This window comes from Tauraco erythrolophus, chromosome 19 (genome assembly GCF_009769465.1).
Source record: "Tauraco erythrolophus isolate bTauEry1 chromosome 19, bTauEry1.pri, whole genome shotgun sequence".
Taxonomy (NCBI): Eukaryota; Metazoa; Chordata; class Aves; order Musophagiformes; family Musophagidae; genus Tauraco; species Tauraco erythrolophus.
Genome location: NC_141483.1, coordinates 9,604,909 through 9,624,913, shown reverse-complemented (window position 1 = coordinate 9,624,913; position 20,005 = coordinate 9,604,909). Strand labels below are relative to the sequence as shown.

At 47.5% G+C, this 20,005-nt stretch overlaps 2 protein-coding genes across 4 annotated transcripts in view; both read left to right on the top strand.

The window, feature by feature from the left end:
- Positions 1–6,206, top strand: part of ULK1 (unc-51 like autophagy activating kinase 1) — an 82,270-nt gene extending 76,064 nt beyond the window's left edge. For all 3 annotated transcript variants that reach the window (XM_086623241.1, XM_086623242.1, XM_086623243.1), the window contains 3 exons: positions 1,053–1,210; positions 1,428–1,563; positions 3,315–6,206. In XM_086623241.1, the coding sequence (XP_086479367.1) occupies positions 1,053–1,210; positions 1,428–1,563; positions 3,315–3,370 (350 nt within the window). In that variant the 3' untranslated portion in view covers positions 3,371–6,206. The remainder of the gene's footprint in view (positions 1–1,052; positions 1,211–1,427; positions 1,564–3,314) is intronic.
- Positions 6,207–12,956: 6,750 nt separating this feature from the next.
- PUS1 (pseudouridine synthase 1) lies at positions 12,957–19,689 on the top strand. The gene is made up of 6 exons (XM_086623386.1): positions 12,957–13,052; positions 13,416–13,640; positions 15,116–15,253; positions 15,958–16,060; positions 16,334–17,031; positions 19,406–19,689. The coding sequence occupies exons 1-6, from the start codon at positions 12,957–12,959 to the stop codon at positions 19,454–19,456; spliced, it is 1,311 nt and encodes a 436-aa protein (XP_086479512.1). The 3' UTR covers positions 19,457–19,689.
- The last annotated feature ends 316 nt before the right edge of the window (positions 19,690–20,005 follow it).

Sequence of the window (20,005 nt, the reverse complement as noted above, 5' to 3'; positions counted from 1 at the left end):
CATTTCACCCTCCTGATGTCACCCATGAGCTTTGGGGTTCCCACTCCCTCTCCGATCCCTTCTGAGCAAGGGTGATCCGACAGTCTGACCCCTACACCGTTACGTTTATGTGCCTCGGTCCCTTTCTCTGACGAAGAATTACAGCAGCCTTTCTTCCTGGAGGCAGCCTCTTCTCTGGCTTGCTGCTCTCTTGCCCGGGAAGGCTCGAGTTAGTCGCAAGGCCTGGCTGTCATGTGAGGTTGCCCCCCTGTGTTGTAGCTGAGAGAGGCTGGTTCATGGTGCAGGTTAATTTGCCTCCCCCAGGAGCAAATCATGCAGCGTGGGGATTTTCAAATGCGCACGTAGCGGTTAATACTCATCAGATGATAGTGGGAGTTTGTGTTCAGTACTTTGTGTAGATCATGGCATGCACCTAGGGAGACTAAAGCCTGTGGCATTGCTCGCTGCCTTGGATTGTTATTTAATCCCTCAGAATCATATTTGATTCCTGACTCTCTGTCCCGTAACCTTCCCGTGTGAGCTGCCGTGGCTCAGGAAAGGAGGTGGCCTTTCACAGGCATCAGTGTCTTGTCTTTCTGCAACAGCAGAGTCCTGAGAGAGATTCCCTTGCTTAGTCAGTGCTGCTCATCCACACTCAGCTCCAGCAGCTACTGCATGTAAGTCACATCCTTCTTCACGGCACGTCGTCACCCATCAAGGAGCAGAAGCTTTGTATCTGGCACGTGTGTTGCTTCTGGTGGTGCGTGAGACATCTTGCATGGTGCAAACTGCTCCCTGCCTTGTGGCAGTTGAAGGAAACAAAAATAGACCTGGCCTCAGGTGAACTAGGCATATGTGTAGGCGTTGGCCACGTGCGGGCTTAAAACTGGTGAAGGTGACAGGGGAAAGGAAAAAAGACCCTGTTGGTGCACCAAGTACTTTCCTGCTAGTCTTTTGGTTTTAACATAACCCTGTCCTCTTCAAGTTACTCATTTGGGGTCCTGTGCACGGAGATTGAGAGGCACAGAGAGAACTGGAATTAGCACCTAAAACTTTTCTTTCCTTTACTCTAGTTGTGAAGAAGCTGAATGAGCTTTATAAATCCAGTGTATCATCCTGCCACTGCCTCAACATGAGACTGCAGAGGTTCTTCTTGGACAAACAGAAACTCATGGATCGGATCAACAGCATCACTGCAGAGAAGCTCATCTTCAGCTATGCTGTGCAGATGGTAAGAACCATACAGTGCCTGGGAGCAGGGTTAGCTCAGAGCCAGTTCCAGGCATTAACAGTTCCTGCTGGAGGCCTTGGCAGATGGTTTCAATCATGATGCTCCGTGCAGCCTCCGAAGGCTGGGCGAGGGAGGTGTTCTTGCAGCTGAGGGGCCATGCTGGGAAAGCTTGGTCTGGTCTGGGAGTAACCTCTCAGCATGGGGTTGTTGCCCACAGGTGCAATCTGCAGCCCTGGATGAGATGTTCCACCACAGAGAGGACTGTGCACAGAGGTACCACAAGGCTCTGCTACTGATGGAGGGGCTCCTGAACATCATCACTGAACAGGGCGACATAGAGAACATCAGTAAATGTAAGTGTTTGGTGGGTTTTTTTCCCCTCACTAAACCAGGTTGTATTTTTCTAGCTGCATGGATCAGAAATTTCAGTACCCAGCGTCCTTTTTTCCTTTGGCTACATCTTGGTGGACATAGCAGAGATCTCTCAGCTTGTTACAGCTCCTAGAAGCCTGGCCTCCTGCTTTCCCAGTGGGAAAACTGTTAGAAAAGCAGGTCCCTGTTCTGACCCGTATTTTGAGAGCTTCTCGTGCAGAGTGATTGCCAGGGCTTTGTTGGAGCTTTTGATGTGTGCAAGAACTTGCTAAAGGAAGTGGTTTGGCAACAGCAGAGGCCTGGGTTTGGTTTCCAGCCAGAACCATCCGTCTGATTGCACAGAGCGTTTGGGAAGGCGAAACTGCAGCGGCTGTCGGGCAGAGGTGGCTGGTCAGCACAGCGAGGGCTCCCTCCGCCGCGTCTTCTGAAGCAGGACTGCTCGCCTGTCTGGTTCCCCAGCCCCACGCCTGGCTGAGAAGGCAGCAGACAAATATTTTTCTCATCAGCAAGTGCTTGCTGTAGCAGTGAAAGCTGAACTCTTACCGACTTGCCATCGTTTGGCTCCCACTCCCAGAGACAGATGGACCCCTCTGCTGCTCCGAGCTGTCCCCTCTCTCATGCTCTCCCGTCGTCGGGAGGGGTGTTACTCTCCACTGCTGCAGGCTCCACACCTGGCACATGTGGAGTGGAAAGGACAGACGTCGCTTGCTCTGAGCGCACTTTCCCTGCCCTCGTGGCTGGGCTTTAATCACCTCTGTCGTCTCTCTCTGCGGGAGGCGAGCAGAGGGATGGGGGACAGCCATCGTCTGTTAGAGCAGCTTGGCTTGGCCTGGGCGCTGCTCCACCACAGCTCAACCAGCCCATCAGCGCCCGACAACGTCGGCACGGCTGAAGGGAAAGGCCGGAGCTGGCACACCGTGCCCTTCCCTTCCGCTGGCTACCGAACGCCTTTCTTGGGCTGGCGTCCAGAGTGCTGCCAGGCTGCTCTAGTCCTCCGTGTAGGCAGAGCGCTCGGACAGGTAATGAGAGAAGAGATTTCTGGCTCACAGGCAATCAGTCAGTTAATTATCACCGACGTTCACAGTTGATACGAGGCTCGCTGAAGGAGAGCAAAAGGAGATTGGCAGGTGGTGTGCGGTACTGGAGGGCTAAGTGAACAGGGAATACTAAGTAGTTTCTATTGTACCAGTTCTTACCAAACTTAAATCACATCTTCTCTCCAGAGATACAGTTAATGCATCTAATAGATTTCTTCTCCCAGTTGATATCCTGGTATTCCCTGTTTTACTGTATGTTCCAGCTTCCTGATTGAGCTGTTCCCTGGTAGGGTGTAGTGGGTATGCATTTCATTTTAGGTCTCAGGTATATGATTACTCATTTCTGAAAAGTAAAATGATAAACATAGAAATACAGCAAGTGTTCCTGTGGGAGGAATGAATTCCACCAAATGTCTAGCTTTTCAGAGAGTCTTGGGCTCAGACAATGAGAATCTGGCTTTCGTTGTTGGATCTCTGATTACTCAACCCTTCGGCCTGTCCCTTCCCAGCACGGTGTTTGTGGTCGGGTCCTCACCTAGTCTAAATTGGTACATGATAATGATTCTTGAAGGGCTGCTTAGTTTTGCTGAAGTTCTGCCTTTTTTTTTTATTTTCCATCTCCAGCATGTTTTGTAGTCTTTATATTGCCAGGAAGATGAGAGGTTGATTTCTTTTGTTGTTTTTTTCTCTCCCAGGTAAACTGTGCATCGAGCGCAGGCTGTCAGCTCTGCTGTCGGGGTTCTGCGCCTGATTTCAGTGGTGTTCTTCACGCACCTCACCCCCGCTGATCACTCTGTTTCCAGCGGCGTGCTGCTGTAGTGGGAAACGATTTTGGCAGTGGAAGACCTAGAGGATGAACTGCTCAGTGTTTTGTATCTTGATGTTTTGGGAAGTTGTTCCACAGACTCGGATTCCTTCGTGGGGACGTGTGACTGCAGCAAGCACAAATACTTCCCTGCCTGAGGCCTGGGGGAAGACGTAGCTCATGTAGAAAGGTTTCCCTCGTTGGCAGAGGAGACGAAGGATAGAAGTCTGCTTCTTCCCAGCACTTTGAAGGATAAGACTGCTGCCTATTCCTCTTGCTTAAGAACAGGGTATTCCAGTGCTGTGTCCATTGCAGGCAATGGATGTGCTGAAACTGCTGGCTCCAGTTAATGTTGGAGGCTGTCATTCAGAAATCAAGGCCAGTTTGTGTACTTTTCCCCACCCAGCTGAGGGCCAGGCATCATCAAGCTTCCTGGCAACCCGAGGCTCCTCTCCTTTCTCTCCTTTGTCCCTTCTCATACGTGTTTATGCCTTGGAGTGCTTACTGAATGGCAGAGAGGAGAGAGTCCACTCCCTTCTGCCTGAGCGTTGCTGAAGTAGCTCCCCGCTCCTACAGACTTTCCGAGCAAGGCAGAGGACGTGCTGCTGCTGGGCAGGTTTGCATCTCCCGCGGCTGCCGCATGGGCTGCCTCTGCCTGGATGGGCAAACGACACAGGGAAAGAGACTCTGCGCAGGAAACAGGAGGACGACAGAAAATGTAACGCTCCTGTGTTTCTAAGAAGCCAAAATGAATCCGTTCCTCCCTTGGTCCCCAGACTCAGTGGGATCAACACAAAAGACTCCTGGCTGTTCAGCTTGGCCTGTCAGTATGGATCTACCAGGAGGAAGCACTAGCGCTGTCCTGCTTTCAGCTGTTGGCTCCATAACCCCTTCCCTGGAGCCCTCACCCCACCCCGAACTGAAAACACTAGCTTTGTGAATCAAAGGAGCACTTTACACACTATGGGAACTTTGAGAAGTTGACTTTGCATCACACCAACAACCCAGGAACATCACGACTGTTAGGAATGCTGTTCTTTTTATTCCTTTCCTCGCTTCCTGGTTGTTTTATTGCACTACGTGTGTGCGTATATTAATATGTATTCCTAAGGGTGAATATATATTGATATATATATATGGTTTGTGTGTAACTGTACGTATTTAACTGTACTGTATCTTGTGAGTGTGAGGCAAAAAGCACTGCGGAGTCTGTGCTGTTCCTCCTCCACACTAGGCAAAGCTGACTTGCAGTCTGGCAGTACCACGATTTGTTTTGTTCTGTTTTTATTTAAATGTTCTTTTAAGGACAGTCAATATAAAGCTCCGTGCTTTTTAAGAGCAGAAGAACAGGCGTTAAGATTCTACACAGTTACAGTTGGAAATGCATTTTTCAAGGAGTTTTATTTGCTGCTTCATTTTTTTTATAAAGAAATCCTGTAGTGTTCAGTTTTATGTTCAGCATTTCTTTTAAGGAGACCACAGCCCAGTGGGGCTGCGGGAGCGAGTGGCTCGAGTTCTGGTTGAGGCTTCGGGTGCTGCGAGCATGTGCGTGAGCGGAGAGCCGGCTGCCTTTCCGTCCGTCTGCGTCGGCGTGCGCGTGTGTGTGTCTTAATTTATCAGAGTCGTGGCAGTATTTTGTTAGCGCTGGGCAGAAAAGTATCTTTGAAAGCAACTCGAAACCTCAGGCTTTGTTTTTGGGGATCTAAAAATATCTTGCACGTGGTGGTTAAGTCCTCATTGCTTTTTTTCTCTCAATATTGGCACGTTCAGTGTGATACTTTACAAGGGTTTCAGGAGCAAGTTAATTAACTATGGAGCTGGTGTCATCATTGGCAACATGGGTGTTTCTGATCACAGGGCAGAAATGCCAATGAAGAAATTTAAAAATATTTCCAATTGCCCCAACCAGGGAAGTTTAAGTACCTTTCACAAATGCTTCAGTATTGGGCCTCTGTTACATCGTACGTTCACAGCCTGCTGCTTCTGTGGCCGTTTGTGCTTGTGCCTGGGAAAAAAAAAAGGAGAAAAAAATAAAAGACAACCAACCAGCCCCCTCAGCCTGTGGCCAGAAATGCCGAGGAGACCCAGACTGCTTCCGAAAGGATTTTACCAGTTCTGCAAAGGGCTATGCAGCAGGCGGGAGCGGTGCACCGGGAGGCAGCATGAAAGCACTAAGCCAGGACTGACTCTGCAATACAGACACCTGCTACGCACCCCGAGCCCTCCCGGCCACCCCCCGAGCCTGCACCGACAGCCTCCTGCCGAGGAGAAGCACAGCCCGGGATCCACGTCTCTGCCGCAGGTGTAATGATCCGTGTGTGTGGCAAGCTCAGCACTAACCTTCCAGCTGTACTTAATTACTTGAATGTACCAAAATTGTCCACATTCAATGTATACAAGTATATATTGCTCCAAAAAAAACGTGGTTTACAGACCTACAACCAATATATATGTATGTGTTTGTGTATATACATACAAGGATGTGTGTGTATCTACATATACACACACAAACACAAACGTGTATATATATGTTCTCTCTCAATACTTGAAACTTAGCCACTGTGCTTGAATTAAAAAAAAAAAAAACACAAAAACAACCCCCAATAATGGGGGAGGAAAAAAAAAAAGAAAAATCGGACAGGTGATTTATTTTGCCATCACTTTGGTGACTTTCTTTTTTACCTAACTGCATGTAGTGTGAAACCAGCTTTTTTTGGTGAAAAATATTTATTGCTTTGTAGACAATAAGGTATGCAAAAAATAAAAAAAAGAAAAAAGATAACACCCCAAAAACCAACCCCCCAACCATTGTCGAAGTTGCTAGTGTAGTCCACCTGCTATTGTCATGGCTTTATTACTGTTGCGGCGTTTGTGTCTGGCGTCTTTAATAGATTTTGAGAAACCTCAGTCTAATAAACACGTATCTTCAGGTTTGTGAGAGCGTATGATGATGTTCTTTATAAGGTAATGCTTGATACTTTGTCAACATTTTTTATTTGTGTTTTGTGTGACTTTTTTTTTTTTTGGCTTTAAATTGTACAACACCAATTTAAGAAAATAAAATTGATTTGAAATTGTTAGTGGCCTGTTTTCAGTGCTTTATAATTCCAGTTAGTGCAGTATCTGAGTAAAGTATTTAATGTGTTTGGTTCCACCAGCCTTTTCAGGTGAAAAAGTGCTGTTACCCCCATTTCACAGAGGGTGAAGCTTGGGACAAAACGAGCCACGTTGCCTAAATCTGCAGATGAAGCCTTTGAATGTGGAAAAGTTGAAGCCAGTTTCTGGGCAGGAGCTGTAATGTCTGCTCATCTCTGCTTGTTACCTGGCTATGCTCTCCTCCTGCTATGGTTACAAATTCTGTCACGAGTTGATAGCAGACCACTTCCCGTCCAGTTAGATGCTTAAATTTTGCCTGTATTTCAGCATTTTTAAGATCAACCTGTCAGAGCTGTTTATTCCTTGGCACTCCAGCGCAAGGCACGCTGGAGCAGGGGTGCCTGATGGCCGTACGGAAGGGTGAGGACTCAGCGTACGTCTTTGTACTCGCTGTGATTTGTTATTTGAACAGAATGGCAAGTGGCTTAGTTTTCTCTTGCCTGGCTAATTGTGCAAAAAATCACTGAACACAGCAACAAAGCCAGGCAACAGGGGTGTAAGTTTCAGGAGCCAAATACCGTAACTCCACCAACGTTTCCCAAAACTCAGCTTGCTGGACTGTGCATGTTATTGTTGGCCAAGAGCATCCCTGGGGAGAGTCCTGTCCACCAGCCCCTGTGTGACTCAGCATCACCCCATACAGTTACTGACCTGGTTGTTGTAAGAAAAGACCCTATTTCAAAATCTTAGCTTACCATGAGCTGGAATTGTTTTTTCTTGCTCAGCCCTATTTATAATTTCTGTTTCCTGCCCCTGCCTTTCCCACCACGTGTTCGCTCCGTGAGAACAGTCCTGCCTGGAAACGCCAGGCTCTGGGCAGTTGTCGTTTATGCTGACTCACGCAGGAAGAGTTGATTCCTTTTCCCTGCGGAGTTGCTGGGTGCTGCAGCAGCATCAGTGCTGGGGACAACTCTTGAGAAGCTGCACTTCAATGTGAAAATACCGTGGTGGTCCAACCTGGGCAAGACCCTACGGCAGCCCTTGGAAAGCTGGTCAGAGCTAAATAAAGAGAAATGCTGGTGTTGCTTAAAGTCTGACAGCTCAGCACACTTGGATCTTCGTTTATTGGTTTTGTGGGATTTTTGTTTGTTTTTTTAACATGTAAAGCCCCCTTTTGTGGAAAAATCTCGTGTGTGTTTGTTCCCTGCGGCATGGGATTGTGGTAACAAATATATACGTGCAAATTTCTGATGCTGAGGGTAAGGGGGGGCAGGCAGTTTCTTTCGAAGCTGCCTGTGAAGAAGTTTAAAGGTTCAGGTGGAAACCTACAGCCAAATGAAAGATGGGACGCTGTGTGTCACATGCCCGTGTGGACAGAGAATACTCTGCTGAATCCGTGGGACTCTTTCACAGGCAGCAGAGCAAAGGGAGAAAGTGCTAGTTGGGGAGACTTAAACAACAGATAGAAAGTCTCTTCTAAAAGCACTAAACCATGGGGCCTGAACAGTTCAAAAGCACCAGTGAAAATTGCACAACTTTCTAGATGTCGACTGTGACGTTACACTGCTGTTGATTCTAGGAGAAAACAAACCCGAGCAATTCTTCCAGGGCATTTGGCTTCATTTCCACGTTTTATATTTAGTTGTTGGTAAATACGTCAGCAAAAACATGCTCATTCAACTCTGAAAGATCAGAGGTGGCTTAGTGACATCAAGGAAGTAGAAATGGGTGGATCTGTGTTGAACCAAAGCCATACAAAGATCAAGTATTCCGCTTCTAGTTACCAGCTCTTTCAAAGCTTTGTTTCACAAGGAGTTAACTCCTTCACAGCATACTTCAGCTCTGCAGTGTTTAACCTGACATTGTCTTCTCCTCCTGCGGTGGCACATTGTGCCTGATTACAGCTCCCTCCTGTGTGCTGGAGGATGGTCCTGCTCACCTGAACAGGGCGAGTGGTCCTGGAAGTTGGGACAGCTGGAGGGTTTCTGTTGAAGGAGGCGAGGGGCTGTGTGGCAGGGAGGCAATGTGCTACTGAAGTTCTGCCGGGCAGGAGCCTAATGCTCTGCAGACAAATCCTAGCGGCTGGATTTATTTAAAATTTATTACCATAAATGTAGCACTGATGAGGGGTGCCATTTCCTGGATGAGGACTGGCACGTAGTGTGGGGATACAAACCTCTCTGGGACATTTCTGTTCTAAACCCAGCATTTTTAGGGACAATAGAGTCAGAACCACTCCCCCTCCTGGGGGCTGAAACCTGGCAGGGGATTTGAATGCTTTCAGGAAAGATGTTAAATAACGTATTTCTAAGAATGAGCTTAAGCAAACAATATCAAACACAGGTTTCTTTCCTTACTGTGGACAGAGAGTAACTGAGTCTCCAAATCTTCACAGTTGTCCTTCATGAGCCCTCCCTGACACCCAGATGCTATATATTAGAGATCCCTGGGAGTTGGACCCAGCCACCTCATGTGTTGTTAAACACCCCTGGCTGTGTCCACAATATAGGTCAGATCCAAAGCCCTGGTGCAAGCAGAGTCAGCTCCCAAAAAAGCAATTTCCAGGTCTGTTGTGCACGAGACAACGTGCTGCAGACCTACAGCGCGTGATGTTCATGCCTTCGGCTTCTTCTCAGTGTCTGCTGTGCCTGAGCATTTGCTTACACGGGCAGAGGGATCATTAACACACTGTGGTGCAGAATTACAAGTCTGCCAGGGTTCCTGCTGCAGGTAATCTTGAAACCTTGACAAGAGAATTGTTGCTAAACTTCTCACAATTCAGATCTTGTTTTAGGCAGTTGAGTCACTTCCAAAGGGAGAAGGGGCTGGCCTGTGTTACACCAGGAGCACCTGGTGGAGGAAGAACACTTGCCTTGGTCTCAAACGAATATTCTCCACAGCTGAAAGCACTTCCAGTGCTTTTGCCTTGTATTCTTCTGTGTGCTTTTTTCCAGCTAATGCCTTGATACACAACTGCTGGGGAGCTGCAGACTAAGGTACTCCTCGTCCCTTGCAGCGCAGCGCGTCTTCAGCACCCAACATGGAGGTAAATAGCCTTTCACTACAACGTTTGGTACCTCCTGAACTTTTAGTGCCATGCCACAAACGGTATTTGTCTAAACGAGAAACATTTGTCTCCCCAAATTTGCTTCGGATTTACTTTCCCAGCACTGCAATGAAGACCTTTCCGTGGTGGTCTCAAGATACGCATGAACCCTCAGCCCCGACCTCTTTTCCAGGTGACAGGAGGGCTGTGGGTTTTCCTCCTCTCCTGGGGTCTGTTGCTACAGCTGATTGCTGGGTACGCTGCACTGCTCACCCCTAACCTCACATCAGTTCAGGAGGCTTTTGTAACAGAAAACCATTCAAAGATGATGTCCTTCAAAACACAGCGTTTCTTCAGAGCTTTTTCTGATTTAAAACAAATTCTCCTGGCCGGGAGGTGCTCTGGCAGGGAGGTGCTGGGGAGCCGGGGCTGTGCTGAGTCTCGCTGCGTTCCCGAGGAACACGCCGAGAGGAGGAGGAGGAGGCACCGGAGCAGCGGCACTTTCGGGCGGAGGCGGCGGTCGGTGCTGCCAGAGCCCCACCTGCAGGATGCCGCCGCTCCCGGGGCCGCCCGGCGCAGCCGCCGCGGGCTGCCGGGCCAGGAGCAGGGCTGCGACCCGCTCCGCAGACCCTGCCGAGCCCCCGCGGAACGTGGAGAGGGGACCCCGGAGAGGGGCAGTGGCGGGGGCGCAGCCCTGGTGAGCTGCATGACCCTGAGAGGGACGGATGCAGCGAGGAATCACCCCAGAAAAACTCTGAAGGACCCTCTGTGAGTGCTCCTAGACATCAATTTTGAGTGAGGAATGATACCAGTGTCATTATGGAAATGAAACTAATGTGCCTCAAAACATGACTATGCTCAGAGCCCTGTCATAGAATCATAGAATCATAGAATCGTTAGGGCTGGAAGGGACCTTCAAAGGTCATCTAGTCCAACCCCCCTGCAAGGAACAGGGATATCTCCAACTAGATCAGGTTGCTCAGGGCCTCATCCAACCTGGCCTTGAACGTCTCCAGGGATGGAGCATCCACCACCTCTCTGGGCAACCTGTTCTAGTGTTCTACAACTCTCATGGTAAAAAATTTTTTCCTAATATCCAACCTGAATCTATCTCCCTGTCCTGCGGCTGTTTGCTCCCAGTGCTGGCCAGCTGCTGGACAAAGGTGCACTTGTCCCCAGGTGCTCTTGTTACCCAGGGAGCTTTTAGGAGACCGATTCCGCTGCTGAGTAAACTTGACGGCGGCGCTCTCACAGCCAAGCAGAGGTACCATTCAATGTGCTTTAATTTTATCAGTCCTATTACACAAACAGCAGGGAAACTCGCAAATTGTTCGTACCAAGTCCAATTTAATCCTGGGTATGCGTGTGCGAGGAATGAAACCCCTTGTTAATTCAGTTCCTGAAGATGTTGGGACCTCGCTGTGCATTGCAAATCCAATCCAAGCAAGCACGCCGGCTTCGCAGGCCCCACGCAGCGATCTGCAATTGGGCCTTCTGCTCCACGTCAGAAACTGCAGCCGTGTCTCCGCTGCCTTTTCGCCTGAGCCATATGTCCCTGAGGTTCTGCCTTCCTGGTGCCAGCTCCCACAGAACTGACTGACAGTGGCAACTCTGGCAAAGCCGCTTTGATTTCTCCTTGCCTTTGGTAGCTACCTGTTTAAAGATAAAATAGAGAAATTAAAAAGAAACATGCTGTGGCAGGTTGAGAGCAGAGCTTGTACTGCCTGGTTTGAAGCTCCTTTGCTGCTCAGGGAATGGGTAAGGGACTGGAATACTAAAGCTCTTCCCTCATGGGGATATCCCTGTAAGTCGCTCTCTTGTCCCACCACTGTTTTTTCCATATGCGCTGGGGCCTTCTTCCCTCTCTCGAATTTAGCTGAAATGAACCTAATTCAGAAATCACAGCAGGGAAGGAGAAAGAAGACAGGCAGTGGGATTGCATAAGCTTCGCTTTCTAAGGAAATGAGGTAAAAAAAGATTCAGATGCCCTGGTCGTAGCGATAGAGAAATTTGTATTCCTGTTTCCCTTGGCAGCAGTGCTGCACGGTGGCAGGCGATCTTTTATCACTTCTCTAAACAAAGTGCAGCTGGGACCGTGTGATAAATCTTCCCCTTGCCCCATGCCGCTACTGAAATAACGCAGAAGTGTTGGTTCGAAAAAGGACGTGCTGCGTTTCTTCCCCTTATTAGCAGAAATAACAGTCCTGCGTTTGATAATCTGGCCTGGTTGGAAACATCAGCCCTTCCATTTTCCATCTGAATGAATAAATGGAGCTCTCTTACACTAATCTCACAGCGTGCCGGGTAGCTCCGTCCTATAAAGCACTGAAGCTCGTAGCATAACAACACAATTTCCAGGTGCGTTTGGCTTTTCAGGAGGTACATGCTCTTGCCTGATAAGGGTGCTTATTGTATCCAGCTTTCCCATTAAGTGCATCACTGCAGATAAAACTTGTTGCAGAAGACATGAGGACAATGATTGCTTGAGAAAGCCTGCTGGAGGAAAACCTGGGGGGAAAATGAAACCTTAGGTGTCTGTGCGTGATACGGGCACAAGCAGAAGCTGCGTGGAAAATAAGGACAGGGACCAACATTATATCCCTCCGGGAAGGGAAGCCTTGAGCTTTTACTATCAGACCTTAGTGTCATGTGAAATATTTCCTCCCAGTTGTCCTGCTCTTGCTGAGACTGGACAGCTGCTGGTGCTGCTAGTTTCCCCAGGTGGGTTTGCAGGGGAAAGCGGACTGGTTTACCTACACAGCTCCTATTTACCACAGCAATGCAGTCTGTCAGTTTGCCTTTCCCCTGCTGTTGCTCGCTTTAATAACCTGACAGCCTTTTTGCATGTGTGGCTCCTCGGAGCCGGCCCGTGGCAGCAGAGACCGAGCACGGGGGGAGCCAGGAGGCAGGCACGGCCCCAGGGCTCCAGTGCCCGCTCCTCGGGCCGGAAACCCCCTCACAGACCCGGGGTCACCTCGCCCTCCCTTTCTAGAACTCAGACGGTGACTCGCTACCTAGCCGGGTGCTCCGGCACCGACTGGGCCTGCCGGGCCGTGACACCGGCGGGATGGGTTCGGTCCCGCCGTCACACGAGCGCGCTGCCCTGCCCGTGGCCCTCCGGACGCGCCCGCCCCCGCCCAGCGAGGCCCGCCGCAGCGATTCCCCGCGCTCGGCTGCCGGCGGCCCGGCCCGGCGCGCCGCCCCCCCGCCCCGCCGCTCGTCCCGCTCTGTCCCCGCGCGGCCGCCATACGGCGGCACGTGGCTCTCGCGCGGAGGCGTCGCTCCGCAGCGTCCGCGTAAGTAGTGGCGGCGGCGGCGGGAGGCGCGGGCCCGCGGCCGGGGCCTCTACCCCCGGCAGAGCCCGCCCGGCGCGGCCCGCGCCCGGGGACGATGCTGCGGCTGTGGTGGGGGCTGAGGGCCGTGAGCTGCGGCTTCTCCGCCCCGGGGAGCGCGGCGTGCGGCGGGCCCGGGCGGCGGCTGCGCGGCGTACGTACCCAGCGGGCCGCCGCGCTCGGCCGCTCGCCGTGGGGAGGTGGGAGAGGCTGGGCGGGCCGCGGGGGGCCCCGTCTCGGCTCGTCACCTTCCCGTCCTGCCGGTCTTCCCAGCAGGGCGGCGGGCTCGGCGCTGCCGTGGGGCCCGGGCTGCGCGGGCCCGGCTCCCCGGCTCCTTCGGTGAGCGGTGGCAGCCTCAGCGGAGGGGACATGGCCTCGGGGGAAGCAGGGGGTGGGCGCCCATCCTGCCACCAGCTTTTTGAACGGCCCAGGGTGTCCCCTCTGCTGCTGCGGGGGTTGGGGCTGTCAGTCTTCACCGCAGTTTGTTGCTGAGTCCCGTCTGTTCTGTCCCTTGCAGGTTCTCACAATGGCTGAGGGTGTGAAAGCAGCGGTTGCCAGCCAGACAAAGAGACTGAACAGCAGCAGTGAGGTGGTCGAACGGCTAGAAGAAAATGGACACGAAAATAAGAGGTTGAAGAGAGATGCGGATGAGGAAGATGTGGAGGATCAGAATAAAAAGTCACCCAAAAGGAAGATTGTGTTGTTGATGGCGTATTCAGGGAAAGGCTACCATGGGATGCAAGTATGTGGTTTGGCAAAAGAAGGTGGCCTGCTTTTTTTTTTTTTGAAGTCTGTTAGGTTTATAACTGTAGTCATAGTGACTGAGTAGGGAAGCAGTTGCAGCTTCAAAAGCTGGGGCAGTAACAGTGTGTGCTTGGATTCAAACGGCTTAGTAGTAGCTTGAATAAAAAAAGCCAGTGGTACATCTCTGATATTTGGTGATTTTAGGGAGTCTGCCTTTAGTATAGAGTATCAGCAGAAGATCTTTCAAAGACTGTGCTGCAGATAAGGCTCCTAAGGAGACTGAAAGCATGGGCACTGCCGTTCTGTCAAAGCTTGAAATGCTGTCTAGTGATCCCCTTCGGACCAGTGCTCCAGCTTCTGGTTGGAGCTTTACATTTCAAAGCAGTTGGGCTAAGTTTTCTTTAGGTTACATCACAGGTTGTCTCACCATGTTATGCAAAACACAGATTCTGGAGAACTGAGCTGCGTGTTTGAATGAAACAAGTTATGTATGTTGCTGTCTGTTACTTTTAAAGATTATCTGTAGTTGAAGGTGTTGTAAATTGCCCTTTTTCTCATGCACTCTAATGGGATGGCTTGTAGCAGTTTAGAAACAGGAAAACTGTTGCAAGACTACCATGTTTGCATGTGGGAAGTTGCTTTGTTACAGCACCAGCATAGGAGCCGTGCCCCAGCACCAGACCTGCCCCTGCAGGGATGGTCTTGTAAGTACTGGCAGCAAGAGGATGATGTTGCTCCATCTGCTGCTCCTCTCCGTGCACTGCAAGCTCCAGACACACGCTTGAGGGTCCTTTAAAAGCTCCACGGAATAATTGACAAGATTGCACACAGACAGGGAAGGAAGTCTTTTCTGCTTATGCAACAAACCAGATTTGTTCAACAGCAGTAAACTTTATGCTTGTGAGTGCATCCTGTCAGCTGTACTGCTCCCGTAATTGTGTGTGCCGAGGGTGTGTGCTTTGAAGCCTTGTACACAAGTGCAGTTGTGTATTTCTGTTGGGAGTTCATCTGTGCGCGCAGTGCAGAAGTCACTGGAGAAAACCACAGCCTGTGTTATACAGCAGCTCAGGTGAACTGAGCAGAAGAACCCAATCTGATTTCTAGAAGCAGAATTCGCAGAGGCTGGGTTTGGAGCAGCAGCTGTGAACTTGCAGGCACTGGGACAGTGTTTCATTGGTGCTGTTTCATGCAGTTGAAGGAGTCATAAAAAAAAAAAAACATTGCAGAAGGATTGCACAGTGAAATTAGAAATGATTCTTTACTTGAAATAACAGTAAAAGGTAAATCAGAATGTAGATGTTTTATTAACACCCTCTGGTAAAGTATAGTTTTGTTAGAGAATGGCAGCGCTTTTAGGGCTGCGAAAGGAAGACTTAAATAATTTCACAACAGTGTTTGATGAACAAAATTTTTCAGTTATGCAATTATTACTGTTTGTTCTATTTCTTATTTTTACTATATATCCTCTTTCAGAGGAACGTGGGATCTTCACAGTTCAGGACAATCGAAGATGACTTAGTATCTGCCCTTGTTCAGTCAGGCTGCATCCCAGAGAACCACGGGGAAGATATGAAGAAAATGTCTTTTCAGCGGTGTGCTCGAACAGATAAGGTACGTTGGTGCTCTCATAAACTCTGGTGTACCCCCACCAGTGCTACTGGGATTGACTGGTAAAGTGTTGTCTGGAGTGGGATCCAATAGCAAATATTATTCATGGTGAGTGTTGCTTGAAACTTCTCCTTTTATCCACTACTAAGCTTAAGTGCAAGCAGATATTTAGAAGGTGCAGGATATTGATTAGATGGCGTTTGTAAAGCTGGTGCTTCATTCCTAAACTACTTCTGTGTTTCTGTCACATTCATCTGCTTCAGCATCCCAACCTGGTGCAGCTTCTTGTTGTTGCTGCCTGGTTGATGCGATGCTTGTGAGCTTAGTCACATCTCAGTTGTTTTTAAGCCTGTCACAGTGGGGTTCTATGAACTGGAGTTCATGGCTGATCTTATGTATAAGTAATTTCTTTTCAGTTGGTGCTTTATGTAATAGCAGCCAACTACAGTAAGATGTCATCGAAGGGAGTGCAATGTTCTGCTATCTAAGGTTGCTAAGGTGCTGTATGGCTATACAGCACCAGCAGGTCTTCCAGGAGTACCCTGACTTGGATTTCTGCCTGTGGCCTTGCCTTTGCCTCGCTTCAGCCTGAAATGACCAGTGAGAAAAAGGAATAAACTTGTTCTTCAGCTATTTCAGTTCTGCAACTGCTATCCCAGAGCTTCCAAGATACATAACTGTGTATGTGTGTTTTATGGTTCTTATAGGGTGTGTCTGCAGCTGGACAGATTGTGTCACTAAAGGTCAGGCTAATAGATGACATCTTAGAAAAGATCAATAACCATCTTCCTTCTCACATCAGAATTCTGGGTAAGGATACTGAAATGGGCAGAGAAAATGTTTTCAAAGAGGAGCTTTCTTATGTAGATGGTCTCTCCCTTATCATTATAATTTTACTCATAAGCACTTTAGTTTTAACATGAATCTGTATGTTTCCATTAGTTTGAAATTGGAGTCCTATAAAATAAATCTTTCTATCTTTTAATTGTAGTTTATTTAAAAAATACTCTTCTTGGTAGGCGCGAGATCGCAATCAGGTTGTAACCTACTGATTCAAAAACCTAATGTCACTTTTAAAACAAGGTCTGAAGAGAGTCACTGGGGGATTCAACTCCAAGAACAAATGTGATGCCAGAACCTACTCTTACATGCTGCCAACATTTGCCTTTGCCCATAAAGACCGTGATGTGCAAGAAGAGGTTTATCGACTGGACAAAGAGACTCTTGAAAAAGTCAATAAACTGCTGGCGTGCTATAAAGGAACGCACAACTTCCACAACTTCACGTCTCAGAAGGGACCCAGGGACCCCAGTGCCAAGCGGTACATAATGGAGATGTACTGTGGAGAGCCATTTGTGAGGGAAAACATAGAGTTTGCAGTGATCAAAGTGAAAGGTCAGAGTTTCATGATGCACCAAATAAGGAAGATGATTGGGCTGGTGATAGCTATTGTGAAAGGTTACGCTGCTGAGTCCATCATAGAGCGCAGCTGGGGAGAGGAGAAGGTGGATGTCCCCAAAGCCCCAGGGCTCGGGCTGGTCTTGGAAAGAGTACACTTCGAAAAATACAACAGACGGTTTGGAAATGATGGGCTGCATGAGCCACTGGAGTGGACAGAGGAGGAGGAGAAGATTGCTGTTTTCAAAGAGCAGTATATCTATCCTACCATTATCAACACAGAAAGGGAAGAGAAATCCATGGTGAACTGGCTGAACACCCTCTCCATTCATGACTTCAACTCTTCTGTGGCTGGGATGCAAGTTAACAACAAAAATTCAAAGGTAATGATTGAAGCCATTATTTTATCAAATGGAAACTGTCAAGTTGAAGTAGCTCTTCCCTTACTAACATTTTTGTTTTCCATGAACATGCCATGGAAGATGACAGTCATCTGGAGTATGAAATGTTTATTATCTTCTCCATCTTTGTGCGCTTGATGGTAGTGGAATGAACTATACAAAGTGTTATTTTTGCAGGTTTTGCATGGGGCAGTTGAGGGAGGGAGGAATGAATTTGCAGAAGGCCAATTTGCAGAATCAAACTGGCAACAGAAATTGTGGACACATTACCAGCCTCTGCTGTTGCGAAGCTGTTTGAGAGACTAGTTTTCAGGTTGACAATTTCCCTTTAAATACCTGCTGGCTCTTCTTATTTGCTGATTTTGGGCTAATTCTCGTTTTGTGTAATGCCCTGTTCACTAGATAAGGTTTGGAATCGGGAAAATTTAGGACCAACTTTTTTTAAGTAAATCTGCCATGAGCTCAAAATGGGTCATGAGAACAACTCCTACTGAGTAAAATGGGATATTACAAAATCTGATTTCTGCAACAGAAACTGCTGTCGGCTCTACGCTGCAATAAAACAAAGGTGTAGAATATGTTTTTAACCAAAAGAAAATTTAAGTTTTAAGTTGTTTTTTTTTTTTCTGGCTGAGATGTAGAGTACCTTCACAAAAAAAGAGTGAAAAGATATTTGAGATATGCTAGAAGTAGGTTGGAAACCACATGAGGAATCTTGAGTCAAACTCACAAAGTTTTTCTTTAAATTGACAACCACTGGAGTGACTTAAAATACAACAGTGCTTGATTGGACAGGCCCCTGATCAACCTGATCAACTTTGAAGCAAGCCCTGCTTGAGCAGGGGGCTGGGCTTGGTGACCTAAAGATACCTTACAGTCTGTGTGTAATTCACATTTTCTTGGCCAGAGGGCTGGCAAATCCTTGATGGGCAGGGCTAAAACTTCTGTGTAGTGCAACTCAGAAGGCAATGACCTTTTTTCCACCAAGTGGAGTCTTTAAAATTACCTTTATTTTGTGTAGATAATGATCCTGCTCTGAACAAAGTTAGGTTTAATCCTATCTCTGCCATGTTTTGTTTTGAGTATGAGACTGACTTTCGACACATAAAATAAAATTTACAGCCTCGTTGAACAGTACAAGCAAGATACCAGAAATTTCTCAGGGTTATTTTTGTACTTGCGGTAATTGTTTTTGTGAAGTGTCGGGCTGTACGAGGACGTTTGTGACAGGAGGTTATGACAAATGCCACGTTCGCTGGGTTAAATGGGACCTAAAGAGACCGTGTGGTGCAGAGAGCCCTTACCTGGCTCAGGGGTGCTGATGATAATGTTGACAGGGCTTGCTGCTGACAGGTTCAAAACCTCTGATGTATTGCTAGCAGGAGGCAGGTCTGCTTGCTCTAGATAAACTCCACCAAGGACAGTTTTGGCATCACAGCACGAGCTGTCTGGAGAAGGATGATACAACAGACTCCTTTGAGATTTTGCAGGCTGTTTGCACTTCAGTGAGCTGTGCTTGCTGTTATGAAGGCAACTAAGTCTCTCCGAATTTGTTTTGTAGTAGCAGGATATTAGATTGTCAATGTTAAATTCATGGGATTTGGAGGTTTATGTGTTTTCAGCAAGTGGTGGTGAGGAAAAAAAGGAGTAACTACAGGCATGTTGTCGTGTTAGCCTTTCTTTATAAAACCCTTTCATGCCAATCATATCAGTCAAAATACTTGCTTCAAAAATTACATAAACCCCCCAAATTTATTGCATCGGAACTTCTGAAGGAGCAGCTCCCAGTTGCGAACTCAGACTTCAGTTTCCTTGTAAGTTGCCAACATTTGTAGCATTTCCCTAATACTACTTTGTACAACTGACTTCATTTTTAAAGAAGTATTAGTGAGCCCTTGCATATCTCTCATACAGTTTGGACAGAAATTCTCTGCAGCAGACAAACAAAATTCTCAAATATGGCTTTAGACAATGTAACAAACAACTTTTGAGGGACTTGCATGAAAAAAGCACTTGTTAAATTCTCACCTGCATTTATCTTAAACATCAACATTTGGCGCTATTACCCCACTTACAGTTTCCCACATAGTGCAGGTTGGAATCACGCAGTTGTAAATATAATTGAGAAGCAATTTCTTCTGCTCGTGAGTGTAATCCAATGTACATTTTTTTTGCTACCAGAAATGTCATTTACCATCACAGAAGTTTGTTACAATAGATGGGTCTAAGACAAGTTAGGATCTAGCCCCAGTTTTTTTTATACTTTTGGAGAAGTTTGAAGTCAATATCTTTGATTTAAGTTGGTCTCTAGATGTAAATGAAATACTGACAAACCATTTTCTATTTTACTTTACAGAACAGCAGCGATCTTGAAGGCAGTGATGGTTGTGATGATGATTCTGACTGAGCCAGTGAGCGGCTGGACGTGGGACCCTTACTGCTTGCAATTCTCTTTGCCTACAAAAAAGTGGCCTTCCTGAATCCAAGAATCTTGTAAATCAGGGGTTTGTGTGCTTGCAGAACAAGAACCGGATGCCCAGGAGAAACTGAGTGGGGAAGACAGTCCAGTAGAAAAAGAAAAAGAAGCTTTTTATACCACTGATTCACCTGACCGATATACTTGAAAATAGTGTAATGAGAAAGCAGCTTTCTAAAAGACTCTTGTAATGCAGGATATCTTAGTTGCTATTTGAATAATGTTTTTATTATATGTTTACCTGGAAAATAGTATTTTAAATATGTATAATCTCTACATAAGGATGGGGTAAATCATTTTAATATACTCTTTTGATTATTATCATGAAGTTATGACTCCATGAACTTTTGATTCTATTATTATTATTACTGTTTTCTTCACCTTTACTTAACCTGATCTCTAAACACCATTAAGCTTTTATTTTCCATTTCATCCATGACTTTTCCTGTGGAATAACATGCATGGGTCACGAACTCATTA